Here is a 24,164-nt window from a genome sequence, read left to right as displayed (position 1 = left end):
AGGGGAAGCTTTTGACAAAAAAAAAAAAAAAAAAAAAAAAAAAAAAAAAAAAAAAAAAGAAGCCTGTCTCATAGTCTGGATTAGTTCCTACAGTGCTTGGAAAGATTGTGCCAGAAATACTGATTCATTTATCCTTCCTCCCTGTGTACATAGACGCTACTTCTTTCTCAAATATCACTGACCCTGTCTCCAGATTCTACACTTCTTTTTAAAATTAATATATTTATTGGCTGTGTTGGGTCTTTGCTGCTGCGGGAAGGCTTTCTCTGGTTGCGGTGAGCAGGGGCTACTCTTCATTGCGGTGGCTTCTCTTGCTGCGGAGCACAGGCTCTAGGCACACGGGCTTCAGTAATTGTGGCGTGCGGGCTCTAGAGCACAGACTAAGTAGTTGTGGCGCACGGGCTTAGCTGCTCCGCAGCATGTGGGATCTTCCTGGATCAGGGCCCGAGCCCGTGTCCCCTGCATTGACAGGCGGATTCTTTTTTTTGCGGTACGCGGGCCTCTCACTGTTGTGGCCTCTCCCGTTGTGGAGCACAGGCTCTGGATGAGCAGGCTCGGCGGCCATGGCTCATGGGTCTAGCAGCTCCGCGGCATGTGGAATCTTCCCGGACCAGGGCACGAACCCGTGTCCCCTGCATCGGCAGGCGGATTCTTAACCAGTGCGCCACCAGGGAAGTCCCAGTTGCTACAGTTTTTAATTTCTGTTTTAAATACTTGTCGTCTTAGCTCATCTGTTATATTGAGCCAATATTTATTGGTAGAGCACATTGTCATCTTTAAATTTTTAACACAAAGACTTACATAATGTGTTTATAAAATATAGCACTGTTGTGATTGAATTTAATCACTATTTTATAGCAATTAACTCAGTGCTGCCTAGATCAGTACTTACTGATTTAGTTTCCCCCCGCTTTGGAAAATTTCCAATTTTCTGATGGTTTGTTCATCTCTTTTGTTACATTTCCCTCTCTCCTCTCATGTAATTTTCCTTCCCTGAACCAGGGTTGTTATTTGGTCACCTCTAGGCACCTGAATTAATCCGGTTAGGTACCTTAAGTGAGTTTTGTGGGTCTAGCAAAGTGCTTTGCACAAAAGGGGACTACAGACAAAAGTAGGAAATGCAGTCTTTGCTCTGAATGGTCTTAAAATCATGGTGGGGGTTAGGGGTGGAAAAGCTTTTTAGTTCTAAAACAAAAACTTTTAAAGAGTCAAGTGCTAACTTATATATTTCAGACTTGAAAGCATTTAGAAAAGCGATAGAAGGCTTGTATTGAAAAATCTATTTAGTAGGAAGGAAGGGGATTAGAGTTTTCTGTCTCAAACTTCTGGAAACTTTCTGGAGTGTCATACACAAGTCAAGAGCATTCCAGGATAACAGTTGATGTGCTGAATGCCCTAAATGATCAGACTGGGCAAGGACATTCACAGCACAGTGAACTTACCATCTCTCCCCACAGAGGATACAGCTTACCCTTGAAAAGGTTTCTCAAAATTGCATTCCTGTGGTTTGGAAAATGAGAGTTGGGTGAAAACATACTTGTATTTCTCATATTTTTAGAAGTGTACATTTTCTCATTATTAAGGAAGAGTAAAATTTTTGAGTAAATTCAAAATGCCCTTGGATTTTATTTTGTTTTGTTTTATCTGCCTGTGGAGGAATGGGGATGAATGACGTTCGTTTCTAACTTTGAGAAGCTGCTTCTGGCCTCAATGAAAGGTAAAGTTACTGTAGTCTCCTTCACTTCTGTGACATTAAGAAGGAACCTAATGCTTTCATTCTGTAACTGAGAGAAATTAAGTAACTTGTTAGTGTCATACAGCTAATTAATGTCAGTGGGTAGTTGCAAATTTACTGTCCTGATACCTAGTCCAGTTTTTTCCTCTCTTGTCTTAAGATGTGTATTTTCCTAGGAAAGGAGGTTTACAAACATTTAAAAAGACTCTTCTACCTCTGGAATGCTAGCTAATGCGATTCTTTTTGTTATCTTATTTTTTTTTAAGTTCTGAACTGTCTCCCTGTGGGAGGGTTGTGCTCTGGGGAGTGAGCAGAAACACAGAGACCTCTTTGAGCCTTTCTTTTTGCCTTTCTTTTCCTGCATAACATCCTCATCAGCTGTGGAAAAGTATGCTGTTGCCATAACAAGAGCACCAGAGGGGAACTAACTATGATGGTCTGAAATCTTGTTCATACTCTGTGCTTCCTCTCTGCCAGCTGGAGAGTTGCTGTGATTGATTGGTTCACTGAAGGCCATTGGAAGGGTCTGGGGATAAAGGAGAAGACAGGAAGAAGGGAAAAGAATCCACTTGGAGTGAGCCATAATAAAGTAAGAGTATTTGGGGGGAGTCCTGAGTGTTAATCTGATTCCTTTCTTGGGAGAAATGAATAGAGCTCTGTGTAGATATGGGGAAGGAAGGCCAGTTTCTCACTGTTATAAAATTTCTAATTCAATGACCTTGGGCTGAGTTTATTCTAGGCCAAAACTTCTGAACCAGCAAGAGTACTTATTTGGCTCTCTCGTTTCAGTTATTAACCAAAGGACTTCATGATTACATGTGAGAAGTGTGTGAAAAACATGTTGAAAGTTGTCCAATCACTTTGCCTTGTGTTCAAGGAAGATGGCATTTACTTATCTAAGAGTAACAAAAATTAACATGTGTTGTCATTCTGGAGCAGATTTGGCTGTAGTCTCATATTCATCAGCTGCCAAAGCATGTACTAGAAGACGTAGCTCAGTTTTGTGTTGGGTGCATGTTTGCTGATGAGGGACTGAATTCTGAGCCTGGGAAGGCAGCAGCCCTCAGCCGCAAGGCATATAGCAGCGTGCTGTGTGGAGGGGAGTGCCTCTGCCTGCTCCACGTCAGTCACAGCCTGATGAGGGAAGACAGAGCTCGTCCAGGCTGATAGTGCACAACTCCCTTCTGCTCTCCGGAGGCCTGTGTGTGAACCGGGAAGGGTGAAACGTGATGAGTCTGTAAATTGGCACTACCAGTGTTGTTCCCTGGTGCAAAGACCTTGTGAGGACTGGAGTCTTAAAGATGATTTTATGGGAGGGGTCTTGCATGGTTTGGAGACAGTGTAAAGATTTGCAGATCAAGTCCTTTCAATTTTTCGATATTGTCTTGAATAATATTCAGGCTTCATGGATTTGTATGGACAAAAAATATTTTGGTGTGTGGACATGTCATAACTAATGACTAAGGAATGTCAAGTTTTTTATTTTTATATGGAATCAGCCAAAATAATTTTTGGAACTCAAATAGCTACAGTAGTAAATAATGTAGGAGATGCTTCATTGCTAGTCAGCAGTAAAGTAAAGGCTGTGATAAGGAAAAAAAAAAGATTTGCTGATCAGACAAGGTAAAGTTAATGTGGGAAAGCTAGTTCATCTGGTTGGAGAGGAAGAGAGCCTGAGCAGGACAGTAGTTTGTTGGTGAAGGATAGAACTTTTTCTTGGCTTCCAAGTGTTTCGATGAACAAATTAATGTTTAAAAGATTTTTGCGGGACTTCCCAGGTGCAGCAGTGGTTAAGAATCCGCCTGCCAACGCAGGGGACATGGGTTTGAGCCCTGGTCCAGGAAGATCCCACATGCTGCGGAGCATTTAAGCCCGTGCGCCATAACTACTGAACCTGTGCTCTAGAGCCCACGAGCCACAACTACTGAGCCCACGTGCCTAGAGCCCGTGCTCCGCAACAAGAGAAGCCACCACAATGAGAAGCCCGCACACTGCGACGAAGAGTAGCCCCTGCTCGCTGCAGCTAGAGAAAGCCCCTGCGCAGCAATGAAGACACAATGCAGCCAAAAATAAATAAACAAATTTTTAAAAAAAAAAATATTTTTGCTTATCTATTTATAATAAAACAAAAGTCAGTTGAAACTTGCTGTCATTCAACTTATTGAATAGATAAGGCCTAGGCTACCATTTTCAAATTTGTTTATCACAGAACTTTGTTTTGCAAAGATCCCTTAAAACCTGTGTTATAACACCCAGCAGCTATCTATCTGATGTGTGGCTTGTTTTTAAAGGACCTCTTCACCTGATACTCAGGCTACAGTTTGAAGCCAGAAGCTTAGAAATTTATGAGTGTTTATATCTGAATAAATGATCTTTCAGATCCTTAGGACAAAGGCCCCGACAAACTGAAGCTGTTCATTTCATTGAGTAGTTTTTAAAAGTAAAATCCTTAACAAGCAAGGATCAATTAACTGGAAAATACAATTCAATTCTTATAGATTCCTTGGGATTATCTATATACAAGATCACAGTTGCCTGTGCATAGAGATAGTTTTACTTCTTTCTTACCAATCTAGGTGCCCCATTTTGTTCTGTTTTTCTTGCCTAGTTGCCCTGGCTAGAACTGGAACCTTTAGTACAGTGTTGAGCAGAAATGGCAAGAGAGTGACAACAGATTCCCTTGACTTGTTCTCAATATTAGGGGAAAACCTCCAGTCTTTCATCGTTAGGTAAGATGGTAGCTGTGGTTTTTCGTAGATGCTCTTTATCAGATTCAGGAGGTTCCCTTTTATTCCTAGTCTGTTGAATGTTTTTATTATGAAAGGGTGTTGGGTTTTGTCAAATGTGTGTGTGTGTGTGTATATATATATATATATGTGTGTGTGTGTGTGTGTGTTGCATCTATTGGGATGATCATGTGATTTTTGTTTTTTATTCTATTGTTATGATGTATTATGTTAATTATTTTTAGATGTTCAACCAGCCTTGCATTCATGGGATAAGTGCCATTTGGTCATGGAATATAATCCTTTTTATATATGTTGCTGAATTCAGTTTGCTAATGGTTGAGAATTTTTGCATCTATATTCATAAGGGATATTAGTCTGTATTTTTCTTGTGGTATCTTTGTCTGGTTTTAGTATCAGTGTAATACCTCATTCAATTTTAATTTTTTTAGAAATGGCCTGCTGTTTGTAGCAGAAGTGAGGACTGGTGAAGATAGACCATTGCTCTCTAGGTTCTAAGAGGTACCTATCAGAAAGTTTGAGAGGCTTGTGGTTCATTTTAAGATGTCATAATTAATCCTTTGAGCTTGAGAAAGGTGCTCATCTCATTACCAGAGCATGTTTATGTTAGAGCCAGGCTGCTTTTACATTGAAATGAAACCACTCTCTGGTCTGATAAGTTCCTAGAACCATTATGAAGAAGCAGCACTGAAAAAAAGTGACCTAGACCAGTGATCTACAGTAGGCTTCTTTGCCTCTTATGAACTTTATTGATGAGTTCCTCACTATGAGTAAAAGTAGAAGACATTGATATGTATATATGCATTGTTTTTATTTTTATTTTTTAAGTGCCCAAGAGGAGTGAACTTGGGAGGAAGACAAGAAGTGGGAATGAAAGCCAGGCTTGAATCTGAGTGCTTTCCCCATACCAAAGCAGTGAACGAACCTTCATTAATTGTTAGCATTACAGAGGCTGAACCACAACATCTGTGAAATCGAATCCAAAGAATTGATCCAGGATGCAGTCAACAGTCTGGCAGATCCAACCAACATTTTCCTGGAATCAGAGCCAGGCATTTCTTGAGAAAATTTATTTCAAGATGAATGTTCTAGCCCAAACAGACGTGGACATATTTGATGTACTTCATTTTGATAGACTTAAAATCAGTCGGCATTTATTTGGGATTAGTTTGTGGTTTGTATACCACTTTGGACCTGGTACTAACTAAAAAGGTCATTTGTTTCAGATCACTTTGCAACCAAGACTCAAGAGAGCCCGATTTGCTTAGAGTACCTTGCTTATTTGTGTCGGTCTCCTGGCTCCTGTGTCACTGTGTGATCTTTCTTTGGATGCTAGTTTCTCCATCTGTAAAATGACAGGCTTCCGCCAGATGCTGTCTAAAGCCTCTTCTAGCGCTGGACCTTCTGCATAGGAAGATGGTCATTATCAACTTCCCTTTCAGCCTAGGTTTGTGTTCTGCTATGGCAGTGTCCTACGTGATTGGGCAGGGAGCCATCCTTTGACATTTAATATCTTGGAAATCTTTATTGGAGTTAATCTTTATTGGAGTTAATCAAAGGACCATAAGGATTGGCTTTTCACAAACCTTGGAAGTCTTCCGTTTGCCATAATTATTTAGCCATACTAAGTTATAATATACTCTGGCTCCAATTGTGCCTTTTTTTGATGTAAAAATTGTCCCTCTCATGGTTTTATTAGCATTTTAGGGATTTGATGGTTGTACACAGTAAATGTGGTTTGGCCACCATCAACTTCCCTGGAGGATACTGGGTTAGGCAGCTTTTAGCCTCCTCTGGGTTATCTGGCATAGAGCTTTTAGGAGTCTGTCCTTTCATCCAGAGCCTCCATGAAGAACAGATGTTTAGAACTGTAGTTCATTGAAGAATGTACTCTAACACAGTCAGTCAAACACAGGCCTTGTTAATCACCCTCTTAAGCTGGAATAATAAAAAGCAAAGGAAACCACTGTATTTGTAAGTCCTTTCTGTATTTTCACTTCTTATTTTCCCTTATTATTGGGGGAGACAGGGGCTTGGGAGGAAAGAGGGAAAGCGGCAGACTACCTTTCTGAGTGTATTGGAAACACTTGCTGCTTGTTCATCTTGTATCTGTTTCTGATCTCTTGGTGGGCCCTTACATGAGGCATAGATGGAGAATGTCAGGAATTTCTAATGGAATACTGAGGTTACTTGCCAAGTGTTTTGTTGTTGATGTTGTTGTTTTCATTTCTAGATTTGAAGGATACCTTCTTCCTCATGGCTTTAGTGTCAGTCTGTTATGTATGTATGTATATTTGCAAATTATTTTTGAGTCATTTTTTTCCCCGATACCTTATAATGGGGTTTGCTTTTTTTTTTTTAACACTTTCTCTTAGTCTTAAAAAAAAAATTTGATGGTGGGGGGTTCTTTAAACAACAAATTTATTCTGTTACATTTCTGGAGGCTAGAAGTCTGAAATCATATATATTTCTTATTGGGAAATATACATAACATAAAATTGACCATTTTAACCATTTTTAAGGTACCGTTCCATGATTAAGTACATTCACATTGTTGCGCAACCATCACCACCATCCATCTCTAGGACTTCTTTCATCTTCCCAAACTGAAACTTCATACCCATTAAACAATAACTCCCCATTACCTGCCCACCTCCGGCCACTGGCAGCCATCGTTCTATGTTCTGTCTCTATGAATTTGACTAGTCCAGGTCCCTCATATTCGTGGGGTCATAAAATATTTGTCTTTTGTGACTGACTTGTTTGACTTAGCAAAATGCCTTCAGTATTCATGCAATCACCCTTTTATTTTTCTTTTACATTTATTTTTTGTAACCATGAAAGTAAAGTTTAAAAGTCATATAGTATTAGGCTAATAACAAAAAGCAACATTCTCATGCCCCATCTCATCTCCAGTTCCACTCCCCAGAGAAACCATTTTAAACTCTTTCAGCCATTTCTTCTAGCGTTTACCTCTGGATTTCTGAATGACATGATTTAATGCTATTTCTCAGTTTTAGATATTAACAGTTTCCTACTGTGGAAGATGAGGATTTAAATTTAGGTAAATATTAGAGACGTGACGTGACTGACTCTATTGGTTTCCAGCCCAACAGCCGTTCACTCTTTTTCCATGCTACCCCAGATTCCCTCATTTTTTTAAAGTGGTAGCGTGCCAAGTCCCAGAAGATGCACCCTGACTACTCTGTGGCTTCCCCAGTGTCTGGGCTGGCGGGCATCTGACCCAGTTCTGGCCTAAGGATTGTAAGCGGGAAGACCGCTAACGCTTTTCTGAGAAAGATTTTCCTCTTTGATGGCTAAAGTCCCCTGCGGGAAGCCCTATTTGACCCTACACTCTCCCTTCTTGCCTAGGATATTGTTAGGAGGGTCTAGGTTCATCTCAGCCTTCTTGGAGGGTTTTGTCACCAGCTATTCAAGCTATTCACTTCGGGCAAGTTACTTATTGTTTCTTTTTCTGAAGTGTCTATTTGCATGAGTGGATGCTTAATTCTAATTGTGGAAGCAGCCTTAGTTAAGCAGTTTTATGGTCAGGACCCTGCAAAAGTATAGTAACTACTACCCTGTCAGTTAACCATGTTACAGTGGACTTTGTCTAGGTGGTTTTATTTCAGGTTATACAGTTTCTTGGGTGTATATAGCTTAATATATGCATTAATTATCATTTAAACTAAGCTACTTGGTCTTGAAAGAGGCCCTTAGGCGTGAATGACCTTGTTTGTATACTAACCATCTTCACAAGCATAATTTTGGGCCTTCTTCATTCACCCTCTTGTTCCCTGCCATTTGAAGATCACTAGTTTTTAGATCAAAAGGTAGAGCCTTTTTTTCCTCCTCTCTGTTCTCCATCAAAGGGACTCAGTTTTACTCTCATGTTTTCCTAGGAATGTCAGCATTTAGAAAATGCTGGGTCAGGGTATTAGATTTATCCAAAAAAGTGGTCACCAAGGGATGAAGAATGTTTGTAGATATCTAATGTTAACCTAGATCTAAAGATTCCTATTTGTTTTGAAATCCAAACATGAAGACTAAAGTAATATATGCAAGTGTTAAAATCAAAATAGAAAAAGAAAAATTGAACAGAAGCACATAAAATGCAGAAATGCCAAGAGACTACTGCTTTTAACAGTTTCTGTTTATAGTGATTTTATTGGTTATACACTGTTACTGTAAATAATATACGTATACCACAATTTCTTGATTTCTTAACATTGGATGATACTGTTGACTCCCTATTATGAAAATGAGGCATATAGGACACTTTCATTACTTTCTATCCTCTCATTTTCCCTCCTCTCTCCATTTACCAATTTTTGTAGATTGTTTTATCGTTTTGGGTTCTTCTGGGTAGTTACCTTTAAAACTGTAAATACTATAGTTAATTAACTCTTGTGTTTCAATCTGATAGTTTTAACTCTCCACCATATGAGATTATACTATCTACCTGTCCTGCCTCTACTTCCCTGGTAGGTCTGCCTTTCCATTATTTTTTACAATATCAAGGTCTGTAATATTTACATACTCTTCCTTAACTATGATAATTCACTTTTATTATGGTTTGATTGTAAACATTGAAAATCAATAAATAGCATATACGATACTATGAATTTTGTAACTTTTCAATATAAAACCAAGGAGTATGATGATTTTCATAGAAAAGGAAATGGAACACTCACTGGACAGAAAAAGTTTCCACTGTCAATGTCAAATAGATTCTTTTTTTTTAACACTCCATCAATTTATTAAAATCATGCTCCATTTTAATATTGTGTTACATGCAAGCTATGGATTTTTTTAACCTTCTTTAGGAATTTATGGTTAACTTTTCTCTAGTTAGTTGTGGATGCATTGCATTGGTTGATGTTGAATTGGGCTGACATAAATGTGGCCGGCAGTTGAAATTTGAATTATTGGAAGTTCTTGCTTCAGAAAATGTGTCTATGCATATGTATAAGAGACCCTGAATATTAGGCTTTTAATTGTCTTGGAATTCATATAATTTCACAGTAAACACAATATCTAAAAAAGGAAATATAAAGGGTTTTTTCCCCTGGCATTTTATTCATAGTCAGGTCTTAATGTTTTTCTTTTAATAGTTTTGGTTTTTTGAATGTCAAATGCTTTTCAGTTACACCACAGAATCCTTAGTCACATGTTAATTCCCTTTTTTTTTGCTCTGTATCTGCTACAGTTAATTTTTTCAGCTTGCAGTGATCTAAAATTCAGACACTTAAAATACCGTGGTTTTGTACCCGTATTTTCCCTGGCCATATTTAAGAACATTAACAGCATCAGTTAAGATCCTAGTTCTTCAGGGTGTCTTCTCTTCTGAATTGTTTATTTTGTGTACATTTGAAACCAAATGTATCTTAAAAATCCACTAACCTATTAAAACAAGTGAGTTTAGTAAGGCTGAAAGAAACAAGATTAGTATACAAAAACCAATTGTGTTTCTGTATACTTTCAATAAACAATCCAAAAATGAAATAAAATAATTCCATTTATAATAGCATAAAAATGATAAAATTCATAGGTATAAATTTAACAAAAAAAGCACAAAACATATACTGTGGAAACTAGATGACATTGTTGAAAGAAAGAAGACCTATATAAATAGACAATCCATGTTCATGAATCGGAAGATTTAATATTGTTAAGATGGCACTACTCCCCAAATTTATCTATATATTCAGCACAATCCCCATCAAAATCCCAGCTGGCTTCTTTGCCGAAGTTGACAGGCTGACTCTAAAACTCATATATGGATCTTTAAGAGACCTAAAATAGCCCAAGCAATCTTGAAAAAGAAAAAGTTAGAAGACTCACACTTCCTGATTTCAGAATTCGTTACAAATCAAGACCGTGTATTACTGCCATAAGGATACACATAGATCAGTGGAAGTCCAGAAATAAACCCTCACAATTACGGCCAATTGATTTTTTTTTAATTAATTAATTTTTGGCTGCATTGGGTCTTCATTGCTGCGCGCGGGCTTTCTCTAGTTACATCGAGCGGGGGCTACTCTTTGTTGCGGTGCACGGGCTTCTCATTGCGGTGGCTTCTCGTTGTGGAGCACGGGCTCTACGTGCGTGGCTCAGTAGTTGTGGCGCACGGGCTTAATTGCTCCACGGCGTGTGGGGTCTTCCCCGACCAAGGCTCGAACCCGTGTCCCCTGCATTGGCAGGCGGATTCTTAACCGCTGCGCCACCAGGGAACTCCCTATGTGAATGTTTATAGCAGCATTATTCAAAGTGGAAACAACCCAGATGTCCATCAACTGGTTAATTGATAAAATGTGATTTATACATACAATGGAATATTATTTGGCAATACAAAGAAATTAAGTACAGTTGATCCTTGAACAACGTGGGGGTTAATCCATGTGTAACCTGTAGTTGGCTCTCTTCCTCCATGGATTCAACCAACACTGACCATATAGTACTGCAATACTTCCTGTTGAAAAACAGTTCAAACTTGCATTGTTCAAGGGTCAACTGTACTGATAAATGCTAAATGTGAATGAATCTTAAAAACCTGCAAGTGAAAGAAGCAGTCATAAATGGACACATATTGCTTGATTGTATTTTATGAAATGTCTAGAATAGGCAAATCTATAGAGACAGAAAACAGATCAGTGGTTGCCTAGGCTGGAGAGGTTGGCAAAATGTGGGGAGGGACTGCTAAATGTATATGGGTTATCTTGGGGATGATGACAGTGTTCTAAAATAGTTTGTGGTGGGAATTCCCTGGGGGTCCAGTGGTTAGGACCCGGCGCTTTCACTGCTGTGGCCCAGGTTCAATTCCTGGTCGGGGAACTGAAAGCCTCATGGCACAGCCAAAAAAAAAAGAAAAAAAAGATTGTGATGATTGCACAATTCTATGAATATACTAAAAACTATTGAATTATACACTTTGAATGAATTGTACATGAATTATATCCCAAAGAAGTTAAAAAATGTATTTTATTGCCCCTGCAAAGTCACAGGAATTCTTCAGAGTTTCTCTTATATCTGACACATTTAGGTAGAATTTCTACTACTTATTTCCTACTTGGTTCAATTATAATTCCTTAATGTTTATGTTGTTGTTAATATATAATTTAGAAATAGAAAGCTTGCTTTTATCCTGTGCTTTTTTTTCACCACCTCACCTCAGTTTCCAAGCTTAGTGTACTACAGAAGTGAGAATAATCTTGTTCCGACTTGCAACGTGAATATTAGTAAGAACATCTCAGGGTGAAATCTCACCCTTCTGAAACCTAGCCATGGACAAAAGTGGAGGTGACACAACAAAATCCATCCACTAAAGCTGCTTCCCTTTGTTCATTGGAAAACCATCAGGCGCCTTCCCAGCCTACTTGCTCGTATTTTACATAGTGTTAAAATAAGCAGATCACCAGTTTCCAAACCCAACAGATTAGATGTATCAAGTTAGAATGGGTGTAAAGGGTGTACTGTAGACTGAATTGTGCTCCCCCCCATTCATATATTGAAGCACTGACCCCCACAATGTGATGATATTTAGAGATAGGGCCTTGGGAAGTAATTAGGTTTAGATGAAGTCCTGAGGGTGGGGCTCTCACAATAGGATTAGTGTCCCAAAAGAGACACCAGAGAGCTTGCTCCCCTCTCCCCCGTGGCAGGACACAATGAGAAAGAACTGTAAGGAAATACATTTCTGTGTAACACACCCAAAATGTGGTATTTGGTTAGAGCAACCAAACTAAGACATGGACAAAAGATGGTTCTTAGCCAAACGGTGAGGGAGGAGACAAGGAAACCATGGTGGAGAGGGCTATAAGCACAACCTGGCTATCTGAATCCTATTCAGTATAAGGAAAATACAGAGCACCAACTGAATAGGCCCTGAGACTTCCTATATCACAACATAGTATAATAAATGAGTTTCATAATAATCAACCGGATTCATCAAGAAAGGGTTGGTTTTCTGTTTAAGGTGGTAAAAAGTTTTAAAATCTGTATTAGAAAAATTTCCATCCAAAATAGTTCAAGTTACTCATTTTTCGAAAATTGAACTAAGTTTTCTACTCTCCAGAATGATTCATTCCTCATAATTTCAGCTACCTTTTTGTTTGTTTTCTTTTGGCTGCATTGGGTCTTCGTTGCTGCATGCGGGCTTTACTCTAGTTGTGGCGAGCAGGGGCTACTCTTCATTGTGGTGCATGCGCTTCTCATTTGTGGTGGCTTCTCTTGTTGCAGAGCACGGGCTCTAGGTGTGCGGGCTTCAGTAGTGGCACGTGGGCTCAGTAGTTGCGGCACACAGGTCCTAGAGTAATCGGGCTTCAGTAGTTGCAGCGCATAGGCTCAGCAGTTGTGGCTCACAGGTTCTAGAGCGCAGGCTCAGTATGTGGTGCACAGGCTTAGTTGCTCCATGGCATGTGGGATCTTCCTGGACCTGGGATCGAACCTGTGTCCCCTGCATTGGCAGGCAGATTCTTTTTTTTTTTTTTTTTTTTTTGCAGGCAGATTCTTAACCAGTGCGCCATCAGGGAAGTCCTGCCTTTTTGAATTGTTACTAAGTTCTTATTTTTCAAAGCAAGGAAAGTGAAGGTAAATTTCTACTTTCCTTGTCCTAAAATTGTATTTGAAACAGGATACAAAACTTCTGTCTTCTTTAAACCCTGTTTTCCAGGAACTCGAATCATTTATGATCGAAAGTTTCTGTTGGATCGTCGCAACTCTCCCATGGCTCAGACCCCGCCCTGCCATCTGCCCAATATCCCAGGAGTCACCAGCCCCGGCACCTTAATTGAAGACTCCAAAATAGAAGTAAACAATTTGAACAACTTGAACAATCATGACAGGAAGCATGCAGTTGGTAAGAGAATGCTGGTATTAGGGACCAAGAGGGTAGCCCTGGGATTCGATTGTTAGTCTGCTGTGGGTTGAAAAAATGTTGATGCTTCACTTATAACTAATATTCAGTCATATGTCTCTAAGGTTCCCCGCACTCCCCTCACCAAGGCTTATTGAATTGTTCTGAAAACCCTGAGTTCTAAACCATAACCAAATCTAATCTAGGTGGGGGTTGGGGGGTGAGGAAGAATCCAAAATCAGGGAATGGTAAATCCCAAAGAGGACTCCTTGAAGCTGGGCTTTGTTGGACTAAGGGTAACACACACACAGAGAAACAAAACAATTTAATAGCTCCCATTTCCATCACCCTCAAGAAACAGAACTTGCTTCTTACAAGAAGAACGTCATTTTTGTGGTGTAGGGCAGCGGTCCCCAACCTTTTTGGCACCAGGGACCAGTTTTGTGGAAGATGATTTTTCCATGGACTGGGGGGTGGGGGGATGGTTTTGGGGCGACTCAAGCGCATTCCATGTACTGTGCGCTTTATTTCTATTATTATTACACTGTAATATGTAATGAAATAATTATACAGCTCAGTCATAATGCAGAATCAGGGGGAGCTTGTTTTCACTTGCCCCTCACTGACAGGGTTTTGATATGTGTCTGCAAGCAGTTGATTTATTATGGTCTCTGTGCAGTCGGACCTCTCTGCTAATGGTAATCTGTATTTGCAGCCGCTCCCCAGAGCTAGCATCACCGCCTCAGCTCCACCTCAGATCTTCAGGCATTAGATTCTCATAAGGAGCGCGCAACCTAGATCCCTCGCGTGCGCAGTTCACAGTAGGGTTCACACTCCTGTGAGAATCTAATGCTGCAGCTGATCTGACAGGAGGCAGAGCTCAGGCGGTAATGCGAGCAATGGGGAGCGGCTGTAAATAGAGATGAAGCTTCGCTCACTTGCCCACAGTACCAGTCCGTGGCTGGGGGGTTGGGGACCCCTGGTGTAGGGAAAAGCAGTATGGTTTTTCACCCCGTTTTCCAGGACTGCCTATAATATTTCAGTAAATACTCCCCCATACTCACACACACACGTTTCTTAATGAGTCCTCTCTGTGTCTGTGGAAATGGCCAGCTCCTGAAGTACACCTTGGATTGCACTCCATGACCCTTTTACACGAGCCAGCATTCTGCCTCCTCAAATTCCAAATGAGTTTTTAATGGACAAAGTGTCGATTCAGAGCAAGGCCAAAGTTCAGAGCCTCCAGAAGAATGTGCTGACTTGATAGATGGCCAGGTGCTCCCCAGGAGCTCCCGTTTGGTCAACCTCTGGACAAAGGGACACTCAGAAAGTTTTCACTTGTATCCTTTCCCCCAGTTGCTCCTCCCTGTGGGTGATTTGACTGCCATTCTTGTTTTTCCCCCAGATTAAAAAGACTAGCCAAAGCAAAGCAGAATAGTTGTTTCAAGGCTGCAGGGAATGGGACAGTTTGAATTCCTTTTTGACCTTTGTGCAAAGGGAATAATAGTTAAAACTGTTTTTCTTTACCTCTTCATGCTTAACTTTTCCTGTTCTTCATTCTAACCAGGAGATGATGCTCAGTTTGAGATGGACATCTGACTGTCCTGCGAGGATCAGAAGAAAAGCGGCAACACTGAGACATGTGTGTACCTGATTTGGCCAATAGGATCAACAATGCAGAGACAGAAGAGGCAGTACCAGCAATCCCTGCTGCAGTCTCCTGCTCCCCTGCTCCTTCTCCTGGTGCCAAAGGATGCAAAGATGAGCTGCATCTGACCATTTCTTCTCCCTATTTCCTGTTCCCCTTCCCAGTTAGACAGTTAGATTGAAGGCCCTTGGCATATTTCTGTAGAACTAAGCAGCCCACAGAGGAAAACAGTTAACCTCTGGTTCCCCCTTCCCCCCATTTTTTTTTTTTAATCCCAAATCAAATATCAACCTACCAATAATTGGCTGGCTGGGAAGTCTGGGGAAGTGATATGGAGGTTTGATAGGTTTAGCATCATTCCTGTTCTTACCCTCTGTCTCTCCTCCCTGTCTTGCTCATGTTTCAGTGCTGCAAAAGTCTGAGTTTGGGGTCTTGAAAACCCTTGGATGGAAATAGTAAACAGGAAGAGAGCTGCTTTCTCTTTTACCTTGAGGTGTTTGTCCTTGGGGACAGAACGCTGTTTGTACATCTCTGGTAGCATTACCCTGGGGCACTGTTTTGAGGTCCACTTCCCCTCCTTCCTCTGGGAGGAATGTCTTCTGTCTTTAGCATTATAGTTCATCTTCCCATTCGTTTACTTATCACAGTTGTGCAAACATTTCTTAAGTCTACATCAGAAGGGGGTCTTCGGTCACCAGTTGTTCTTTCTCCTCCCCTTCTCCCACCCCTCCCTGCTTGCATCTTGCTGCTTGCAATCCTTTTGTACTCTGAGCTATCCACGTGATTTCTCCTGCTCCCAGAGCAGGTCCCGGAGGCTCTTTGGATAAGGCCCGATGTATTGGGTTGACCAAAAAGTTCGTTCTGGTTTTTCCATAAGATGTTACAGAAAAACCAGAATGAACTTTTTGGCCAACCCAGTAGTCCTCTGCAGGATGATACCCAGGAATGACGTCGGAAGACATGGAACTGTTTGAGTACCCAGGCTCAGTAGTCCTTGTTTTTCAGTCCAGTGAGCATTGTGCTACTTGTTGTCTGGGATTTTTGAGTTTGACGTTGACTTTCAGAAACGCTCTTAGAAAAGAGCTGAACTTCTTTCCTCTGTGGACCTGCTTTGTTTGGCTGCTGAGGTAGATAAGCACGGGCTTAAAAATGCGTTCCTTCTGCTTTTCTACCTTTCCCATGGTACTCTGAATTTCCCCGTCTTTCACTCCCTCTCTCCCTCCCTCCTTCCTTCCTTCCCTCCCTTATCTCTGCCAGGCCATTTTTCAAATGTACATCCGGGATACCTCAAGTGTCGGTATCTGATAATATCTGTCACTCCTCTTAACTGAGGAGTGACCTTTTATTTTTAAGATGAGTACAAACCTATTTTTAGATATGTTTTCAGTACAATTTTGAACAGCAACTTTTTAATTACACATCTTCCAGTGTTAGGAGGGTGAGGATTGTCCGTAGGCGAGTCTGCTGTTCCACGTCACCATCCCTCGTCTTCCCTAGTCCCTTACGAGCTCTCTCCTTCTCGCTCTAGTTTTGGGTGTGCATGTTTGGAGTTTGTAAGTGGGTGGATTGTGAAACTGGACCCTTCTGCCTTCCCTGGGTTGTTCATGGAAACCTCATTCTTTTCCCTTACCCTTTGCTGCTTCATTCCCCATCCCGTGGTCCTGACTATTGACTGGCCCAGTAATCCTGGGAGAGTGACTCCCCTCATAGAAAGACAAGTAAAATAGCCACTGGTGTCCCGGGAATTTCTGGTTGGATTTGGTGCCCTGAACCCTCTTATTAAGAGATCAGATCCCAGGGTGAGAGTAACAGGCCAGTTGGCTAAGATAGAAAGCTGTTTTTCTTTTGAACTATGAAGAGACCCTGTTTGCGAATACATTTTAGACAGAAAGAAGGAAGGGTGTCTGAGGAACTTTGTTCTGTTTTCTGCTACAAAATGTGAAGAGTTCAAAAAGTGAAACCTTTTGTGATGGTTGATGTCTCTCAGGAATAAGCTGGATCTCCAAAGTCTTGGAGATGCTTTCAGTCTCAAAAATTGATGAATGGAAAAGTATTTTTTGTTTGCTTTTTAATGTATCTCTGTTTTGATTTTAATTAAACTCCAAATTTCACTTTACATACTCTTGGAACAACTTAAGGTGCATTGGTAATTTGCATGAGAAGCTTGCTCAGGACCTCATTGTCCCCTGGGAGCTTGATTCTTTGGGAGTGACGCTTTCATCCTCCTCAGGGCCCGGCCTGGGCATCCTCTGGAATCTGACTCCACTACAGCGAGTAGTCGGGCTGTCAGCAGAAGCACGCGCCCTTGTTTGCTCTTTACTGCTGCACATGAAAACTCGGCTTCCTCACTGAGAGACGGGGAGTGAATTTAAAACATGCCAGCTTGAGTAGTCTTAAGATGCCATGTTCCCCTTTTTTGCTCTCTTGAGGAATTGCTGCGTGTGGCCCCCTAATCAGAGGCCATATTTCTAGTACTTCTTGGGAGTGTCAGCTGTATAATGTAGCAGCTTCCCAATCCTTTAGCCATCTCTGTAACGACCTCCATACTGCTTGGTGCAATTCCTTCCTGGAGGCCACTGCTACTAGAGATACTTTGGCCTCCATAAATTGGCATTTCAAAGATAATTTCACAAGGCAATAGCTGAACTTCCAACAGTTGACACCTTTGTGCCATGCCTCATAGAATCATTTTCAGGGCAAGCCAGAATCCAGTAGGTGGTTTACTCCTGTATGTTTGGAAGGAATCTCACAGTTGAAGCCCTAAATGAATAATCTCTCTGGGCTTTTTCCTGGAAAGGGAACCTCCTTAGGGTAGCATTTGAGTTAGGCGGTTCTTAAAATCTTATTATTTGTACTTTTCTTCTTAGGAGAAAACCATGTTTCTGTACTTCTGGGGACAATCCATGTCGGTGAGAAATGACCTTGTCCAAATTCCAGCAGGAGACATGCATTGTCATGATTCTACCTCCTTCGTAGTGTGGTGCATTAAGTTCACCACTTCCTCATATTCTGTTGAAATAGCTATTGTGTTCTCAAGACCACAGTGTAGAGAAGCTGGCTTCTAGCTATTAGGCTTCCAAGCCAAGAGTTTTGTCCCTCCATCTGCGTTAGTTATCTATTGCTGTTTAACACATTACCCCAAAACTTAACATCTTAAAAGAGCAAACATTATCTGTCAGTTTCTGTGGTTGGGACCTGGGAAGCAGCTTCACATGATGGGTCTGGCACAGGGTCATAGGAAGTTGCACTCGATGTTAGTGGGGTCTGCAGTCACCCGGGGCTTGAGAATCCACTTCTGAGCTTTCTTTGTGGCTGTTGGCAAAATGCCTCAGTGTCTTTCTGTGTGGATCTCTTTTTAGGGCAGCATGAGTGTCCTCACAGCATGGCAGCTGGCTCCCCCTGAGCAAGTGATCCCAGAGAAAGAGGGCAAGGAGGAATCTGCAGTGCCTTTTATGACAGTCTCCGAAAGCACACGTCATCACGCCTTCCTATTCCGTTCCTTAGAAGCAAGCCACTAAGCCAGCCTACACTCAAGGGGAGGGGAGTTACACCCCACCTACTGCATGGAGCGGTATCAAAGAATTTTGGGTGTACTTTAAAACCACCTCGCCCCCAATAGAGAATGAAACCAGGTCAACAAGAGGGGGTAGGTTTAAAGTAGATGATATACTGAGAGAGGTGTTGTTACTGAAAACAGTTCTCTTAAGATGTGCATCGACAAACAGATGAAAAACGGATTCTCTCCCCATGGCTACTGCCAGTTTTAAGAGGGGAGGCAAGAAATGGCAATTCCCAGGAGAATGTATCTATACATTTGCCTGGTGTATACTACCAGCAGCCCAAGGTTGCTTCTTTGTAAGTCCTTGGCTTGGTATCTAAGACTCAATACTGCTTGCTTGGTATCTCCTTTAGCCAGGAATTGACAAAGGGAATTGGATCCTTCTATTTGAGCCACTCAAATGGACTTAATTGGAGTCAGGGCTGTTAAGCAAAGGGAGCAAACTTGAATTACATTTTGGGTTACTGGGCTGAGGAAAATTAACCGTTCCGATTCAGGGTGACATAGCTGAGAGCATCCGGAAGCCAGGTCCCCACCAGAGTCGATGCTTGGCACCTGCTGTCACAAACTGCACCAGCTGAAGCAGACTTGAGCCAGGTCTCTCACTCAAGAAGCCACTTCTCAATAAGTAGGGAACATCTGGGAATTAGAAATGTCTGTCTGTGCTTTATTGTTCTTTAAATCCACTGCTGGTTAACTCTGCGTGCCCACCTCATCCTGGGCTTCCTGATGGAAACGGGTTCTTAAAGAGAACCAGTGCTGTCTTCACCCTGAAGAAAAACTTAGATGAAGCTTGTCAGTTCAACATGTGTTTAGTGAATGTCTGCTATGTGTTTCTGGCACCTGTGCCAAGTTTTTAGAGATTTCAGGCATCTTAAGGATGCAAATTCCTGTTTGGATTTATGCTCCAACTCTTCCCAGCATTTTGTCTATAGCCCTGCTTGCTTTAGAGTGTGCTTGAATAAAAAGGCATTGCTGCTGAGGCAGCTATTAAAAAAAGAAAGAAAAAGGTACTTCTTCCAGAATTAACGAACTCATCTTTAAAGCACCTTCAAATGAATTTTTTTCCGTCTGATTTTGAGGTGGAGTCAAAATAGGTGGTCTTTTATTTTTGCTGTTTGGGTTACCAGCTCTTTGGGTCTGTCAGACCTTAGGGGTATCATGTATCTTGGCTGCTTGAAGCCTGGGCCCTCAGCCCTTTACATTCCCCTCCAGAAGGGAGGCCCGGTGCTTTTCTCTCTGGGTCAAAACTTCCCCTTATCATGTTTCTGGACTACATGATAAGGGGAGCTATTTATTAATCTGCGAAACCCAATCTCTTAGCTGCCCATGATATCTAGGAGGGGGTAGTATTTGTTTTAAAGAAGCGTTGTCAAAAAAAACAAAAAAGAAGCGTTGTTTCCTTGGGAGGGCAATTTCTGTCTGGACTTTGAAGGGGGCGTAGTTACCACACATTACTATCCCCACCGCCGCCACTTCTTTACCTCTCTCCCAGCTTTTGATAAAAGATGACATCAGATCTTGAGGCAGTCGGGTCACAATTCTTTAGAATGCTTATACCCCAGGGGCGTTTCCTGTTCTAGTCATGTTTTTCCAGTTGAGTATTGGCGTTTCCCTGAGGCTTGCTCACGGACATGTCTGATTGAAGACTAAGGATGGTCGATACACTCATTACTGTCACCTTTCCCACCCTCTGTAATTTACATTTCTTTCTCTGGGCTGGGCCTGGAAGTTGACACCTTTTGGCAAAGCTTAGATTTAGGAGAAGTATTTCAAGTCCCTGTTCAGATGATCTGTGGTTTCTCTTTGCTTCCTCTGCCTGCAGCCCTGGCAGACCATACTGTCTCGATCCCCAATGGAAAATAGTACTGAGATGAAACACATTCCTGGGGTATTTAAACTCTCTCTCTGCCACCTTTGTAAGAGTGGGAGGCTGGCAGAGAGATGCTGCAGTGCTTGAGAATCATTTGGCCCCGTTGAAATTTCCAAAGGGAGCTCTTGCCGGTGCTTAAACCCCAAATTCCTGAACACCTGAGATTGCATGAATCTAGCACAGAATATCCATTCTTGCCCCAATGTACCCCCTTCGTCTCCATCTTAATCTTTAAAACAAAACAAAAAACCCAAGCCCAGGCCAAGGGTCATTTTTACTTGAAACCAGGAGAGTGGGGGAGTAACACGAGAGATGAGGGGCAAGCTGTGTGGTGAGGCATCCTGCTCCTGGTGTGTGTTCCAATCACTGAGGACTGTGAGCCAGTGCCTTTCCTTCGCCTGGAGATGGAGCCCATCTCTTGCCACCTGGGTGAGGAGACCCTCTGCTACCCAGTGGCGAACCTTAAAGAGGGTGTCTTGGAGAGCCCAGAGGACACTCACATTTTTCGGGTGTCCATTTTAAGCATCTTTAAAATGTTTTATATATATTAAAAAAAAAAAATGTTCTTCCCTGTCGTTGTGCCACCAGTGGCCCAGTTCCATCCATTCTGAATGGAAAAACAGAGACTGCCAGTACTTTCCTTGGTCTTCCCTTCGTCTCCCTTAATGTGGGTATCCCCTTACCCGGCCTGTCCATTTCACTGTCGTGGATGGAGAACAGAGGGCACCACGCAGTCCTGAGGCAGTCCTGTGTGACTCCGTGATCAGGTTTTTGTTTCTTGTTTTTCTAACTGTCCTTCCAAACCAGCAAGTGTTTGGAAATTAGGGGGAAAGTTAAATTCTCACCAACGGTTGCTGTTACACTTGAATCAATAAAGATCTTGAGTATCACCTTGGTGTTCTTAATTTTTTTTTTTTTTTTTTAAATTTCAGGTGAAATCCTGTTGACACATTTTGGGCATCTTGCCTGGTGAGGAAGATGGGCAAAGGCAGTTGGCCACTTCATGTGTCAGTTCCTCTCAACATTTACGGAGCACTTTGTCCATCTGGCCCTGTATGTGCCAGGAGGTGATGTGTCCCTTCCCTAAGGAGCTTGGAGGTGAACACGTACATTCTGGGGCTGGATGCACCCAAGAAGGCCCTTCTTTAGGTACCAGCCTGGAGGAAGCCCAGACAACAGCTTTCCTGACGAGGGCTGCCTCTGCCCCTCAGGAGCACTTGTTAGAAATCCATCATATCTGATGTCTGAAAATAAACTAGACTCTGCTGTGTGAGCATCACATTCCTTGCTATTATTAATCCAGTGAGGCTCACATATTAGTATTGAGAGCAAGAATCCTGTCCTTTCCAGAATCCTGTGGACCATGTAAACAGGTCCACAGAACAAAACAGCGTAGAGGTTTAGAGCACAGGCTTTGGAGTGAGACAGGCTTGAATTCCTTCTGTACCACTTAGTAGCAGCCACATTCTCTCCGACAGGATTCCCAGTCTCTGTAACCTTTGGTGTCCTTCTCTAAAATAGGGTTAAGAAGTAGGTCTTACCTGGGTGACTGTGGGCTCAGGTGGGATCATGGCAAGCACTTAGCCCAGTGGCTGGTATGTCAAGAGCTCAGTGACAGCTCAGTTGGTGTGACCAGTAGAGGTGGGTCAACTGGGTCTGCTCTTCCCCAGAATGTGCAAGTTTGGGAGTGGAGCAGGCTTGTGTGACCCCTAGAAGGATGAAATAATCTCTTCAAGGGAAGATAATCTTGAAAGCCATTTCATATATCCTTTACTTTGCCCCAAAGGCAAATAGGGTATCAACTTGAAAGGCAATTTAGGATAGAGGGATAAGGGTTTTACTGCTAGTAAAAGGGGAGACTACATGACGGAGATTAACCCGACTGTGTTGCTGTGTGAGAGTCACAGCTGCTTCCCAGTTTCTGCTTTTATCTTTTCTCTACTCCTCCCTGTACCAGGCCCGCCCACTTCCCCAGCCAAGGGGAGTAATGCATCCAGTTTCCCCCAATCGGCTACTGACTTGGCACTGCTACAGGAACAGCGGAAGGAGACCTTTGCCTTCAGAGCAAGTTAAAATACCTCTGACTGAAAGCCCCTTCCTGGCCCTCAGGGTAGGGCAGGACTCAGTTCCCGTAGGCAGCATTTCCTCAGACTTATCAAAGCCTGCACTAGGAGGTAGGTTCCAGAGCACGGAGCTGTGTTGTAGGCTCAGCCGCAAATACCTCTGGCCAGGCAGCAGAAGGCCCCTGCCGCTGACACACTGCACAGTGAGCTTTTAGCAGGGGTCAGCAAAACGTCCTTTCACTCCTTTGTGCCTGTGTCTTCTGCTTGATATGAGGTGGTGTCCTGTCATCAGTGGGGTTTGTCCTGTGAGTTGGTAGAGCTGCTAACTGTAAACACTCCCACAAGCTATAGCCACAAATAGCTTGACCTTTCGCTTTCCTGGCCCCAGCCATAGAAGAACAGTTGGGCACCCATTTAGTACAGAGGATGCTTTAAAGCCCTGGGATAGGATTTTTACTCCAAGAACTTAAGTTTGGTAGTGGAAGTGGGGTTTCAAATGTCTGGTTCCAAAGGCTAAGGCCTTGACCCAAAGCTAAGAGCGCAGAGACCCCTAGATGGTATGAAGGATGGTGCCCCTGGGGCTCCAGAGACCAGAGCTCAGCTCTTGGCCCTGCCACTCCTAGCTGTAGCATCAGGCCGCTAGGCTTCACTGGGGTCTCATTTAGGAAAGAGGATGGTACAAAAATTGACCTCACAAGGCCTCCCCAGCTCTACTGTTTTCTAAGTAGAGTCAAATGCAGAACCCTATTGTGATTCTGAATTGTGGGGAGGGCAGGTTATTTCCGCTCCAGGGAATGAGCAACTGGATCAGTTTTGTTGCTGAATCGGGGCATTGAGGTTTCTCAGGCCCAGGCCTGGCTCTAGCCTAGCCAACCCCTTCCTGGGCCAGGATTACTACCTTGACTCAACCAAGTCAAGTTTGAGTCCCCTCTAAACAAGTATTCCCACAAGATTGGAATCATTTTTCCTAAGGTTGGAGCATTAGTCTATGGGCTTAGGAAAGCAGGGTAAGTTTACCGTGGACTGACATTCCCAATAAAATGGTCCCCTCGCCTTGCCAAACAAAAAAAGTACAGCCCCTGTTTTGGCAGTGCTCAGTGAGGCCAGCTGGCGAGAGAAAAGAAGAATCACAGAAATGCGCTAGGATCCGCCTGCTTTAATTTCACAAGATGAGGTTGAGCAGTGAATTACTCACCGGAGGTCACACAGCTTCTCAGTGGCTGAGCTGCGACCATAACGCAAGTCTGCCACCCAGGGCAGTGTCTTCACCGCTATGGATAGGAAGCCCAGGGGCCTCATTAATAGCACGCATTGACAGACTGAGGTGAACTGTCGAGAGAACTTTAGACTTGGATGGATTGTGCCCGCCAAAGCAGACTGACTTGGGGACGCCCCAGGGCTCCAGCTTCTGTAGTCCAACATGGCCAGTTCTCTTGGACTAGTTCCTGCCTTGCCCTTCAAAGGCACCAGCTGGCCTAGGAGAACTATACAATGGCTTTATTGTATGTACAACTCATTAGCAGAGATCCACTCTGCGGGGGCTCCCTGACCCAGCCTGAGGCAACCAAAGCCAATGGACTTTTTAAATTTTACATAGTGATACTTAATCTTCAGGCGGCAAGGGTGTGGGTGAGTGTATGTCAAAGGCCACTTTTGAGAATACACAAAAGTTAAACACAACCTTG

At 42.5% G+C, this 24,164-nt stretch overlaps 1 protein-coding gene across 5 annotated transcripts in view; it reads left to right on the top strand.

Annotated features, from left to right (window-relative positions):
- EIF4EBP2 (eukaryotic translation initiation factor 4E binding protein 2) overlaps window positions 1-21,695 on the top strand; it is a 23,988-nt gene extending 2,293 nt beyond the window's left edge. The window contains exons 2-5 of one of the 5 annotated variants that reach the window (XR_003005989.1): window positions 13,154-13,339; window positions 14,904-14,978; window positions 17,852-18,630; window positions 21,349-21,695. Coding sequence is in view for 3 of the 5 variants with exons in the window: in XM_024765491.1 (XP_024621259.1) it covers window positions 13,154-13,339; window positions 14,904-14,935 (218 nt within the window). In the remaining 2 variants the exon portion in view is untranslated. Of the gene's footprint in view, window positions 1-13,153; window positions 13,340-14,903; window positions 14,979-17,851; window positions 21,307-21,348 lie in introns of those variants that run through there. The other 4 variants (XR_003005990.1, XM_024765491.1, XM_024765493.1 and 1 more) reach the window with 4 other exon arrangements.
- Window positions 21,696-24,164: the final 2,469 nt, after the last annotated feature.

The sequence above is a fragment of the Neophocaena asiaeorientalis genome, unplaced genomic scaffold (genome assembly GCF_003031525.2).
Source record: "Neophocaena asiaeorientalis asiaeorientalis breed wild unplaced genomic scaffold, Neophocaena_asiaeorientalis_V1.1 scaffold31, whole genome shotgun sequence".
In the NCBI taxonomy this organism is placed as follows: domain Eukaryota; kingdom Metazoa; phylum Chordata; class Mammalia; order Artiodactyla; family Phocoenidae; genus Neophocaena; species Neophocaena asiaeorientalis.
This window is presented reverse-complemented; position numbering and strand designations above follow the sequence as displayed.